At 37.4% G+C, this 14,645-nt stretch overlaps 1 protein-coding gene across 1 annotated transcript in view; it reads left to right on the top strand.

The window, feature by feature from the left end:
* Positions 1-14,645, top strand: part of LOC107657215 (neurexin-3b) — a 375,749-nt gene that overhangs the window by 148,401 nt on the left and 212,703 nt on the right. Inside the window, exons 8-9 of the mRNA XM_016445239.1 lie at positions 5,625-6,063; positions 8,211-8,594. Coding sequence (XP_016300725.1) covers positions 5,625-6,063; positions 8,211-8,594 — 823 coding nt within the window. The remainder of the gene's footprint in view (positions 1-5,624; positions 6,064-8,210; positions 8,595-14,645) is intronic.

The raw sequence follows: 14,645 nt of genomic DNA, 5'->3' as shown, positions 1-14,645 counted from the left end.
TGGGGCTGGAGCCGACACTGGAGCGAGCTCTGGGGCTGGAGCCGACACTGGAGCGAGCTCTGGGGCTGGAGCCGACCTCCTTCTCCTCCTTAGATTCCCCTTTAGGTTCAGGGTGAAAGGCGTGGTCGGCGGGCTTGACTTCGGAGTGGCCGGCGGGCTGGACAGCAGAGATTCCGGCAGGCTTGAGTGGGCGGCGGCCCACGAACTTGACTTTGGAGCGGCCGGTGGGCTGGAGAGAGCCACGGCCGGCGTGCTTGACGGCGGGCTGGTTCTGGCTCGGGCCCGGACACTCCTCAGACACCGGTAGATCCCTTCCCTCCAGCATAGTCCCTTGGTGTCTGGGAGGTCCATGGGGAGATGGTAGTTGGCCCCGAGCCAGAACAGAGAATTGATGGTGGCGTCATACAATGCCATCGCCGCGGCGAGCCCACAGAATTCCCAGGCGTACTCAAAGAAGGGGAGATCTCGACGGGCTAAGGCGGAGAACCGAGTGGCTATTTCCATCGCCGCGGGGAGAAATAAACGTGAAACAAAAAACTTTAAAAAAAACGGAAAACAAACAAGGGGAGAGGGGGCACCGCTTACTGTTCTGTATTGTTACGGTATTCTGTCACGTTCGCTACTTGGAGGGAGCGCGGAGCAAGAAACTAGAAGACCAGGAGTACATCAACAAGGAGATTTTAATAATATAATCCAACACAAGGGAACCAGGAGAACACACGTATCTGATGAGGCTGACATAAACAATACCGGACACCGAATGGACGTAGTAGACAGGCTTATAAAGAAGCACAAATGATAAGACTAAATTAATACGGCTGGAGACAAATCAACATAATCAGACCAGGAACAGGAAGAACCAAATAAGGGCAAAAGGAAACACATGGGAAAACCAAGGCATGGAACACAAGGGGAGCAAAACACGGAACAGAGTCTGACAGTGGGTAAGTTTCCTAAAAAAGCAATATTTTGAACAAAAAGCTGAGATACAAAATTGGATTCAGAATGATGATCAAAACATAGATTGATTAGATCATGTTCATCAACACCCCCAAGCTTGCATAGTCCTAAACCTCTGTGTGTGTTTGACATTTTGTTCAGTAGCTTTAGCCAGTTTTAATTTATATGCTGTTGAACGTTTGATGATCACATTAGCTTACATGCGCATAAGCAATGTTTCTATCGCTGGTTTCTGCTTCTTCTTTGGCTGTTTTTGGATCTTTGCTTATTTTTGGATCCAGAGATTCTGTATTATTTCAGAAGATGCGTAATAGCACCACCTAATGAATAAAAGTGAAAACATTGATTTCCGGAAAATTCTGTCAGTGCCAGGGTAGCGTTGTATCATACATGATGGAAAATTTTGTCAATGACGGGGAGAGAGTTAAAATCTGCCACGTGACATGCAATACCGAATGAACTGTTAAATAATGTTAGTTAAAGGGGTCATATGATGCTATTTTAAAGATCATTATTTGGTGTATTTGGTGTAACAGAATATGTTGACATGCTTTAATGTTCAAAAAACACATTATTTTTCAAATACTGTACATTATTGTAGGTCCTCTATGCCCCGCCTCTCTCAAACACGTAGTTTTCAACAAAGCCCCCTCCTTTGACAAGCGCAGTCTGCTCTGATTGGCCAGCTGACCCAGTGCATTGTGATTGGCCGAACACCACAAGCACGCGTCGGAAATGTAACGCCCCTTACCATAATCGCTTCAGCTTTCAAAGTAAATATCAAGACAGTTAATAATGTCGTTAGTTTTACCATCAGTTCAAGCCCGAAAGGGCAACAGAGTCGCGTGACAGACACAGTGATGATGCAGTACACAAGCCGCGGTTAAGACAGCTGACGTGCTATGATTTCTGACACAGTTCACTCTCCTGTGATGTGACCCTGTTCCCCTCACACACACACACACATACACACGACGCGCTACTCTGCACTGCGCAAAACTCCGCATTTGAACAGTCAATAGCAAATACTTAAACTAATAACAAAACATACTTACAGTCGCTGATTCAGAAGCACCAGATTGTCATAGCAAAGTCGGAATTGACCCTTTTTTTTTAGAAATAGCCTTTGTGCACAGCCAGCCTTGTACTCTTCTAGGTTCAAAAAACTGTCGTCCATAAAATGCGTTGCACAAATTCGAACATCTGGGCTGTGCTGTTCTGTTGTAAATAAATCTTAACCAATGATTCCTAATCGCATCTACTTCCGGAAGGCCAAATAAAGTGCTTTTGCTTTCGCACTGAAACACACACCATCTCCCTGACATGGCTGCATCAACACTACTGCTGTTCCTGAAACCACGCCTTCTTTCTTTGCGTGCACATTTGGGCGGCATTATGCTAATATTTCCACATAGTGGCGTAGATATGTGGGGGCGTGTTAGAACGAGGCGTTTTAGGTAGGCGTGGTTGACTCTTAACTTTTATAAAGAATATCTCTTTGGATTTGAGACTTTAGTCTTTGCAACTTTACAGATCTTCTTTATACACCAAGAGCTTCTAACACTCCAAAGAGAAAGGAAAACTTGAAATCGCATCATATGACCCCTTTAAGTTGGCCTTTGGATGAGCTCGTCACCACATACCTTTTGTACTCATGGTTACAGGTGATAATTTTATCAGAGCGAATGTAATCAACAATGTCTGATCTCACCCCCTCAAAAATAGAAATTATATGAATATCCATAAGTTTTGTCTTTTGAGCAAGTCTTCAACTGTTATTATGGCTTATCGGAAATAAATGTTTTAAAATTAACAATGTTACAAAAGTTGCTGCTTTTGTTAACAAAAGTTACAAATGCTGACATCTGACATAACAGTTGCTAGATATTTTATTTGTCAAACACAAAAAAGTCTATCTCTGGTTGGTTTAAAATCCTTTAAATCTCTGAGTTGTCACCATCTCTGAAATGCCAGTCCGATGTTTTATTGCAAGCTCTGTCTGTCACTTCCCTTTTTGCTTGTAAGATCTTTTCTGAACAAGGTTTCTTTGTTGAAACAACAGATGATTCCTCAGATGGTTGTCTTCTTGAACAATTCATTGTGTTGATGTTGCTCATTAGTTACGGCTACAAGCTGTCAGAAATATTAACACACCTCTGATCGCTCCATGCATGCGCTCTGATAGCTGGACCTTCTTCTCTTTGTTTATAGATGTTGACATTACGACACAAATACGAATGACGTAAGACTGACATTTCCTGCAAAAAATCTGACCCGACAGCTCAAATTATAAATAATTATTATAAACTTACCTTTTTGAATTTGAAGGCAAGGAGACAATTTTGAACACTTTTTTTATGTACTTATTTCATAATTGATTCCTGTTCACCAATATCTGTGGCACAATGATACAAATGACTAGCAAATGACTAGTAACAATAACAAATTAGTATCAAAATGTTACCTCAAATTATTTATTATTTATGTAGAATTGTGATGGTGTTAACATGGATATGATTTGAAAATACAGTACTAAAATATATTTACGTTGTAAATATATTTTATAACACAGTTATGTTGTAACAACTCTGGAATTTTCTCCTCTGAAATATTGATTTTCACTAATGATGCGTATCTTCATCTCACCCCCCAACTGTGTCAGCCGGTGCTTCTCCCTACGTGTCTACGTGTTTCTACTTAGTGGCACTTCTCATTAATCCCGGGCCTAATGCAGCACCAAGATCCCTATAACATGATAAGACACTGAGCCTAGATAGATTAGGGTCTACTCCCCGCTCCCAGAGCTCATTCGATACCAAGCAGACCCCATGCTCACAGAGGGAGAGAGTCAAGACAGAGAACCTGTAGAGTTGTTAAAGGCCAGCTTTGATTATAAATGGCACTCTGTGGACAGAGGATGGCCCCCGGATAAGGTGATAAAGCGAGGGTGTAACTTTAGATAATGTATCTGAGTCTGTGGACTTCCCTACCCACACTATCTTTCTGCAAATTATTTTCCATTATACTGCTATCGATCGGCTAGAGGTAATGGCCATTGGAATCATAACCTGAGGTATAACTACATTCCAGTGCAGGAAATGTTGATTGGAGGAAAGGAACAGAAGCGCTGAGGAAACATTTTCTGGGTTTCAGCTTTGAAAAGGCTTTGTATTTTTGTTTCACCAGGGACTGTAGAAAGAACAGTTTAATCTCTCTCTCTCTCTCTCTCTCTCTTTCTCTCTCTCTCTCTCTCTACAATTGTAGCATAACTATGGTGGCTTGGGGTGGGACATATCGAAGAGCTTGGCCAATGACGTTCAGTTTGTCCTAATCTCAGAGTTCAGGGTGGGTCTGTCTTGAAAGGTGTATATGTTAATGTTAAAAACAGTTTCTTTCTGGAAAATGTATAGGATTGTTTACTTCTGGAAACCTACTGCTATATTGGCACATCTCTGCAACACAGATGATTAGGAAGCGTGGGATAATTGGGGTTGATGGTAGGCCGGTGCTGATCCAGGCCAGATTATAGGTAGAGAAAATAAATGTGATAATGTTAGTGTCGCTGAAATAAACTCTTTCCAGAGTTCATCACGCTCTCTCTCTCTCTGCAGTCGCTGCAGTTAGTATAAAGGGCACCTGTGTTGATTTACTGTCAAATCTTCCAGGATTATCTGTAATCCTGGAGCTTCAAAATCTGTTTGCTGACAGCTGTGTTCTCTAACAGAACTGCTGTTTGCTGTGCACATAGTGTCCTATATAGCAGCAAAAGCTCTTTCTTTAAGGAGGAAAGGAAGGAAAAAGGCTTTTAATTTTCTGCTTGAGTGAATTTCAATTTACAGTTCTTCTCGGTTTGTATTGTGTTGTATTTGGCTATAATGCATAGCTGACTCTATATATGAGTCTTTGCCTTGGTAAATGGGCACAATATCACAGCACATCCTTTGAATGTCTTCTAATGTATTCTAGTGTATCGCGGATTTTGCTTTTCAATAGCTGTTATTTTTACCAATACGTCCAGGGCATATACTGTAATTTATAAAAAGGACTTAGACAATGTTCCAGTTGTTTTTTTCTTTCTTTCAAAAATAATACTTGTATTGTTTCCCATTTTACACACAAATGTACAGTATGTATACATTGCCATTTATTATTATTATTATTATTATTATTATTTGAAAACTTTACAAAAGAAGACAGGAAACTAGTGAAAACAAACTAAAAGTCCATTATAATGAAACTAACTAAACAGAACCATGACATTATTATTATCATATATAATTATTATTATTTATTTGTTTGGTTGTTTAAAATACTATTAATTTATATTTTGTTATGCCTTGATAAATATATTATATACAGGGGCCACACAGTTGTCAATATTTGTATATTAAGGATACTTAAAAATGCCTAAAATTCATTGTATCACAAACAACATATAAAAAAAACATAATCTTTTCTGTAGTGAACAAATTTATCTGATACATTTTTCCAATGACTTCTAACCAGATGGATTTAATGGATTAAGTACCCCTTGATTTAGCATAACCACAGGTGTTTACTTTAATATAGTCTAAATCAAAAAAAAAAAAGGCAAAGGCTGCTCTAATTTTTAGTTTGTCCTATACTCATTTGCAATTGCCCATGATGTGTTTCTCCAATTCTAGGTGGTCTACAAAAACAATGACATACGACTGGAACTCTCTCGCCTGGCCCGCATCGCAGACCCCAAAATGAAGCTACAAGGGGACGTGGTGTTTAAATGTGAGAATGTCCCCACCCTAGACCCTATCTCTTTTGAGACACCAGAATCCTTCCTCAGCCTGCCCAAGTGGAACACCAAGCGTGTGGGCTCCATTTCCTTTGACTTTCGCACCTCAGAGCCCAACGGACTAATCCTTTTTACGCAAGGTAAGCCCCAGGACAAGAAAGATGCTCGTAGCCAGAGGAGCAACAAAGTGGACTTCTTCGCTGTGGAACTTCTAGATGGAAATCTCTATCTTCTGCTGGACATGGGATCAGGAACTATTAAAGTCAAAGCCACACAGAGTAAGGTTAATGACGGAGCATGGCACCATGTGGACATCCAGAGAGATGGAAGATCAGGTGAGCAGATTAATTTTCTCCAGAACATCAGGGATCTTAAAAGTAAAGTGTTGTTTTGCACCAAACTTAGCAAAGAACTTGAATCCTTCAGATCTGCATGACGCTCAATGAGTTTGTTTGATAAAATATTGTTTAAATGAATCATTTTTCCAAAGCACTAAAGTACTTGAGGATGTGCCATGTTGTGATTTTTTTTTTGTTTTGTGTCATGCCTAACGACACCCTTTAGACGACTATATTCACAATATTTTTTGCTTAACTGTGAAGCTTAACAAGTTTCAATTTTGGCATCAGACTGTCAAATTTGTTAGAGTTTTGGTGTAACTTCTGCAAAGTTTTAAAAAGACATCTAAATTGCCAACAAATTGTCTGTAAAAAGAAGTCAATAATGTAGCACTTTCATCTACGAAAATAATACAATTCTCAATTGTAACTTAATGACATCATTCCTTTCTAAACTTCTCTGTATTAAGCACTCATATTAGGCTTGATTCTAAATCATTTTCACAGCAGACAACAAAGTGAACAAAGTGACTTCAATAAAAAGTCATCTAGCATAATAAATGTATGGATTTTTTTTTTTTTTCTTGAGCACAGGATAAATCTTCTGTGGAAGACTACAATGCGGATTTAGAGCTTTCATCATTGTGTTGTCACAAACTTCACATCTGAGAATGGACACTTCTCCATATTAAAGTCACAAGAGGGTGGCTCTTATTTTATGCCTCTGGTCATGTTATACAGAGCAGTCCAAAAGTCTGAGACAGCGCTTAAAATCTGACATTTCTTTCATTTAAATGAACAGAAAGCTTTTGGGTTATGAACATTTTTGAACAAATATATACATACATGGTTAATGGTCGCATTGGCATGCTGGTAAACAAATCAAATATTTCAAATGTAAAAATTTAGATAAGTTAGGTCATAAGTAATCTAAAAGTAATCCAAAAGTAGTCAGAATACATTACGTTAAAAGAGTCATCTAAATTACATTACTGACTACAGTTTTCATCATGTGATAATTTGTAATCAATAACAGACTACAATTTGTAAGAAATTTTCCAGCACTATACATGTAGGGGCAGCTTTTTTTAATTAACTTATAATTTTAATTTTATTTAAAATTAAATCAGCATCAACCAAAGCCATCTGTACATTTCAAAGCTGGACATGACATTTATGTTTATTTACACAGACTGTTCATAATAATGTAAATAATAAAAAAAAAAAAGCTTGATGCTGAAATAATGCTTGCTTTTCACATTTCATTTTAATAACAACAGTCGGAATAGTTTTGGTGAATAGGTTGTTTCGTCTGTTCATGGATGGTGATTGGCTCCTTGTCTGATTAATAGCCATCATACAACTTGTATTTCTCAGCAAAAAAGGGCAGAGACAAATATATAGACATGTGGGTGTTGAGAGACCAAGAATACTCGTATAATAAAGACCAGTAGAGGAACTCAGAATGCCTCCTCAATCTGCCAGTGCCTCCACACTGAACTATTGATGTTTCTATTCTGAAACTCCTGCCTGCCTGTATCCTTTAGTACATCATTGTGTCAGAGCACTTTAACACAAACACACACAAACACACACACACACACACACACACACACACACACACACACACGTCTGGTTTACTATCCTTGTGGAGACTGCCCATAGGCGTATTGTTTTTTAAACTGTACAAACCATATATTCTATCACCCTACACCAACCCTATATCTAAACCTACCCCTCACAAAAAAAAACTTTCTGCATTTTTACATTCTCAAAAAATTTAAAAATTAAAAAAAAACATTCTGTATGATTTATAAGCTTGTTTCCCCATTGGGACCTAAATTTAGGTCCCCACAGTGACACAAGTCCCCATGAGTCGGTGTATATTCAGGTTTAAGTCCCCACCGGAATAGAAAAACAAATGTGCATATCTGTATATTTCTATATTTATTACATTGTTTTACCTTGATTCTCATTGGTTAGCAGCATTCTGTGGTGAAATATATATATTTTTTATTTATAATGGCTACTTTTATAATGACTGAGTACTTATTTCTGTGTGTATTTTTTCAGCATGTCATTATTATCTTCTTTTGGCTGAGCTTATCTTGTCCTTCTTGATGGCCTGTTGTTGTTTTGAACAGGTATCATCTCTGTGAATAGCCGTCGGACTCCATTCACTGCCAGTGGAGAGAATGAGATTCTAGACCTGGAGGGTGACCTATATCTCGGAGGTCTCCCAGACAACCGTGTCGGCCTGGTGCTTCCCACCGAACTGTGGACCGCTATGTTGAACTATGGCTATGTGGGCTGCATCCGTGATCTTTTCATAGACGGTCGCAGTAAAGACATTCGCCAGATCGCAGAGGCACAGAACGGAGTTGGAATCAAGTCATCCTGCAGCAAAGTAACAGGCAAACAGTGTGACAGCAACCCCTGCAAAAACAACGGCATCTGCAAAGAGGGCTGGAATCGGTTCATCTGTGACTGCACCGGTACCGGATACTGGGATCGAACCTGTGAGAGAGGTGAGTGATGCTATTGTTAGTGTTGCGTAACCTGACTTTCTGCCTGTTTTTTTTTTGTCTGTGGATGGACCGTGATTTAATATAAGGTGATTTAATAATAAAATATCTGAACTTACACCAATATGATTCCCCTGCGAATGCCATCTTCTCACAAGATGCAGGAATTCATTCAACGCAATCCTCACAGTGCATTATAGGTATTCTCTAGCCATGTAAACCAGTTGTACAGTAATTATTGCGGTGCATAATGGGATTGAATGGATAATATCCATTATGGCAGTGGTTCCCAACCCTGGTCCTGGAGGCACCCCAACACTGCACGCATGTCTCCTTAATCAAACACACCTGATTCAGGTCATCAGCTCATTAGTAGAGACTCCAAGACCTGAAATTGGTGCGTCAGAGAAAAGAGACATGCAAAATGAGCAGTGTTGGGGTGCCTCAAGGAACAGGGTTGGGAACCACTGCATTATGGTTTCAGCCACCACCAAAATGGCTGTCCCCTGACATAATACACTATATAAGGGCATTGGTTGCAATTTCGGACAAAGACTGATTAATGACTTATCTTTTGGTGGTTTTGTTTGAATGTGTATACATTATTTATATGATATTTAGAATAAAAACTGCTCTGTATGTGTCACGTTCCACACACACGCGAGGGACAAGGAGACGCTGGAGAATATGTTAACAAGACTTTATTTGCACCAAGGAACCAAGGGAGACGAACACAGGAAGACGTTCTCAGGAAGACGTACAACAGCGGACCGAGAACTTGGGACTGGGAACACATTTTATACACACACACAGGAGGAGGGGATGACGAGACACACCTGGGAGCAATAAAACCAAGGGAAACACCTGGGACAAATGAAATAAATTAATCAGGACAGGAACAGGAAACTAACCAAATAAGGGCATGGAAGGCACATGGGGAGCAGGACACACACAAAACATGGAACAGAGTCTGACAATATGCAGTGACCCAAAAACGTTTTCATGCAGGCCACACTTAAAAATGTATGAATGTCTTTGTATTACATTGCAAAATATACAACTGTGTATTTATTTGAAATAGCACAAGAACACTTTTCAAGCAATATTTATTGTCAACAAATTGGTGAATTTGTCAATTCTGTTACAGACAAACTGTGTCACATATTTATATAGGGCTTCATACAATACAGATTATTTCAAAGCTGCTTCACATTAATAAAACAGGGAAATAACAATGTTAATGTGGTAAAATTAATCAATTATAATGCCACTACAAATTGATTAAGTGCTACACTTCAAGTAACAGAAGTATTTAATAGTCTATTGATGTATTATGCATGTGTACAGTGATTAAAGGGGTCATGAACTGCATTTTTTGCATTTGATAATGTTTCCTGAAGTGCACTTACAATTTTAAAGTGAAAAAGTGAAGTGACGTGGCCAAGTATGGTGACCCATACTCGGAATTAGGTGGGAGAGAGCGCTGTACATTCACTCCCCCCACCTACAATCCCTGCCAGTACGAGACTCGAACCCGCAACCTTTGGGTTACGAGTCCGACTCTCTAACCATTAGGCCATGACTTCCCCCATGTTGGTATGGTTTTTACATCAAAAATTGTCATAATTTAGAAATAAAAGGACATTTTCTACCCTGATTTGAACGACTTATTTGAACGCTCGTTTTGAAGGGGCATGTCTGCTGTGAGACTTCAGTGGAATTGCTATGATTGGCAAACATCTTTGCATATGAAATAAGCATTGCATGTGGAGCTCTCTCAAAAACTTTTACTACGTTTTTACTATTACAGCTGTTGAGATGAACTAATCATGGAAAGTTTTGATTATATTTAGATCTACTCCCGTTGCATGAAAGGTTGCAACAATGAGCATTGTAGCCGATGACAGACTGTTATGTGCAATGCAGTTATCTCGTCATTGCAACTCGAGTTTTGCACTTTCACAAATGCTTTCATCATAACTAACTGTGCAAACACGATGTAAATAAGAGACTCATTGTGCCGTGTAGACTGTGTCATTGAATATAAACTCGCACTGTGTGAATGACAGCTCCAGCGATTATAAAGGGACCGTGCTTTGATCGCTTTCTGTATATAATTTAATCACAATTTAAAAAACTGATTATTTTCAGGCTACTAAGAGAAACAATGTGTAGTTGACCGTTAAATTACTGGTTTGATTTATTGACGCTTAAACAGCAATAAATGATTTTGAGACAAAGAACATCTGACTGTACACGAATCATTACATATCAGAAATCACTGATTGCAGATTAGGCATTAGAATTAACACAGTTACTTACATGTTGTGGTATTACTGTCAGGTCCATATCTTACAGTAAAAGTCTGTTGCCTGTGCCAAAACTGCGACTGATTTACCAAAGAATAAATAGTGAAATGTGCGGAGCAAACAAATAATGGTCTGCTCTGCTCTGTTTCCTAGGATTAGGATCCTTTGGAAGATAATGTTATTTTTAGTCCAGTTATCCTGTATTGCTCTTCTCTCTTTCTCATCTCACTATGTTTAATGTACCAGTGGGCGGGGCCAAAGATGCAATGATTCTGCAGAGACGGCCTTTCATCGCACATTATGTGACAAAATCTGAAACGAGTCGTTTCCTGATCTTGGTTTTAATAAACTATGTTTTTGGACTAGCAAGGAAGTTTTGAGCTCTGAAACTTACAGGATGTTTTTATAGTACAATGACCTCTTACATGTCAAAACATCAAGGGAAATTAGATTTCTCAATTCATGACCCCTTTAATTGGATTTTAAGAATCATATGTTTTGGATATGTTTTGCAGATCCATATGAAATTCTTAGCAAAGTCACTAATGACAAGTTTTATTTTTTTTATTTTATTTATTTTTATCATCAACTCCAACCTATGTGGATATAAAATATACCCTGAGAGTATATCAAAAGCACTATTTTGAATCACAATTCCAATTGCAGGCTTTGACCGACCAACCAGATGTTATTTTTTTGTCAGGTTAACCTCAAATTTGCATATATATTTGAATTGAAATCATAACAAAATAAAATAATAATAATTAAAAAAATAAAATAAAAATTCAAAATAAATTCAAAAGATATCATTGTATCAAATTTAGCTGATAATCAATTGAATTTATACTTCTTCACAATAGGTTATTGTTGATCAGATTTTGAAAAATAATAAAATAAAATAAAAATAATAAAAAAAATTAGAGTACTTTTACAATAATGTGTTTAATACCCACTGATAAAATAATATTGAACTATAAGATTATAGTAACATCATGTTGTGATAAACCATTTTTAGTTGCAGTGGGTTGTTTGGTTAGTAACATAGTTGACAGAACATAAGAAAAATAAAACCTGTGTGAACTTGAGGGGAACTAAATTCATACATTTACTAAACAACTAAAAAAATGATGTATATAATGCACATATATATATATATATATATATATATATATATATACACACACACACACACACACACACACACAATTTGTCTTTTAGGAACATCCTATACTATGGGCCAGACTGTATACCCTGAGTCCAACATCCCTCAAGAATGGACAGGTGTCTTTCCTGACAGGACACCCTTCACTAAGGTCTCTAACAAAAAGCCCCACTTCATCTATGTATGGAAAACATGGGGTAAGAGCAAGTTTAAACCTGTATTTTTATTCTAGAATAAAATATATTAACCTACACATTTAGTGGAGAGATGGATTTACATATGCAAATATATATATATATATATATAATTTTGTTTTTGTATATTTTTGTATAATGCTGTGAAATTCATACATTTTTGTGTGAACTAATATCACAAATGTTTTTAGGAGGCACTGCATGTTATTTGGACTGCAGCCCAACTTTTTTACATATATTATGTTTTATTAAATCCTGTCAGACACCCCCAAACCCTTGTAATTCGCACCTCATATATCTTGCTTTCCGCTATACTTGCCATCTACTGCATCTCTAGAATGGTGGTTATTTCAGTGTTAGGGAGAATCAAATAGTCAGTACTGTCTCATTTTTCAAGAAGAGAGCTGCCTAAAAGCAAAGTACACTGTTAAACCTGTAAGATCTTTACAACTTTCAGTGTTAGGGAGAATCAAATAGTCAGTACTGTCTCATTGTTCAAGAAGAGAGCTGCCTAAAAGCAAAGTACACTGTTAAACCTGTAAGATCTTTACAACAAATGAGGGTTAAGGCTCTGTCTTACTGAAATCAGCTTCTCCAACAAAACAAGCTTTTAGATTTTATATCAGTAATGACAGCCTAGATAATCTATGAGCCTTCGGATGTACAGACATTGAGTGGACATCAGTTTCTGCTTTACAGCTGAGAAGGAGATTTTATAGTTTTTGTGTAACATTTCTCGGGAGGTTTAATAGGATTTCTCTTTCACTTCTAGTGACTGTCTGTCTGCGCTGTTCGCTCAGGAGGATCCAAAAGTTAAATTGAACAAGGCTTGGGGCAAGAAAATGTTCCCATGGTGTTCAGAATTAGGAGCAAGCTCACATTAAGTTTTTATGACAGTTTGTAGATAGCTGCTCCTCAGGCTATTGGGGGATGCAATCTTCACGCAGCATGGGCGGATTGCCTTTTTTTATTATTATTCTACAATGATTTTTCAAGGTTTAGCAGATGGTTCAGGCTCCGTTGTGGAAACCACAGACTTGTAAATAATTCTGAACTTGAGGTAACACTTTTTAAAAATCCAGGCAAAATAGTTATGTATGTAAAATGTTAGCATCTGTAGTGTTTTATTTTTATTTGTTTATCTATTTTATTTTATTTGTATTTTATTTTATTATTATTTAATTTATTTATGTATTTTATATTTTTTTGGCATGGGCGCTTTTGGTTCTGTGGATGTTTAGAAAATAAACCCATAAATTTTCACACCCACACTAGTTTAATTTACCCACTAACAATGAGCAGCAGTGGACATACATCACAGAATAATTCTTTAAATGTCATTATTCTGAACCACCATGTGCACCATATCTTAAATTGTGTATTATGTTTATTATGTTTTGATACAATTCTGTGGTTTTGGAATAAAATATCTGTCTTTTTCTTAACTTTTTCTTGCTAATTCTAATTTCATAGCTAGAATTGTATTTATCCTAAATACACAAAACAAAATATTACTCCTCCTCCTCCTACTCTCTAAATCTCTAAGTTTAATAATAATACATTTTTTAATTTGACAAAACTATAGCACTATAGCAACAATATATAAGTGATATTTAGCACAATTTATGATTATTTCACACTTTTTTCAGATGATCATAGTTCACCATAACCATGTCTGTCATGTTCCAAATAATAATAATAAATAAATAAATACATACATACAGTTGTGCTCAAAATTATTCATACCCTTGCTTGGTAAATATGATCAAAGAAGGCTGTGAAAATAAATCTGTATCAATAATCCTTTTGATCTTTTATTTTAAAAATGTACAAAAATCTAACCTTTCATTGGAGAATAAGAATTTAAAATGGGAGAGAAATCTCATAATGAAATAAATGTTTTTCTCTTATACACATTGGCCACAATTAATCATACCCTTTTTTCAATACTTTTTGCATCATCCTTTTGCCAGGGAAATCTCATTATAAAATAAATGTTTTTCTCTAAAGCACGTAGGCACAATTAATGGTACCCTTTTATTCAATACTTTTTGCATCATCCTTTTGCCAAGATAACAGCTCTGAGTCTTCACCTATAATGCTTGATGAGTTTAGAGAACAACAGGCAAGAGATCAGAGACCATTCCTTCATACAGAATCTCTCCAGACCCTTCAGATTTCAAGCTGCATGTTGGTGCTTCTTCTCTTCAGTTCACCACACTCATTTTCTATAGGGTTGTGGTCAGAGGGCTGGAATGGCCATGGCAGAAGCTTGGTTTTGTGCCCAGTGATCCATTTTTGTGTTGATTTTATGTTTGTTTTGGATCACTGTCCTGTTGTAAGATCCAGCATTGGCCCATTATATGATTTCTAGCAGAGTCAGTCAGTT

Source organism: Sinocyclocheilus anshuiensis, unplaced genomic scaffold (genome assembly GCF_001515605.1).
Source record: "Sinocyclocheilus anshuiensis isolate Anshui unplaced genomic scaffold, SAMN03320099.WGS_v1.1 scaffold2089, whole genome shotgun sequence".
Lineage (NCBI taxonomy): Eukaryota > Metazoa > Chordata > Actinopteri > Cypriniformes > Cyprinidae > Sinocyclocheilus > Sinocyclocheilus anshuiensis.
The sequence above is the reverse complement of the archived record's forward strand: the minus strand, read 5'-3'. Positions and strand labels throughout refer to the sequence as shown.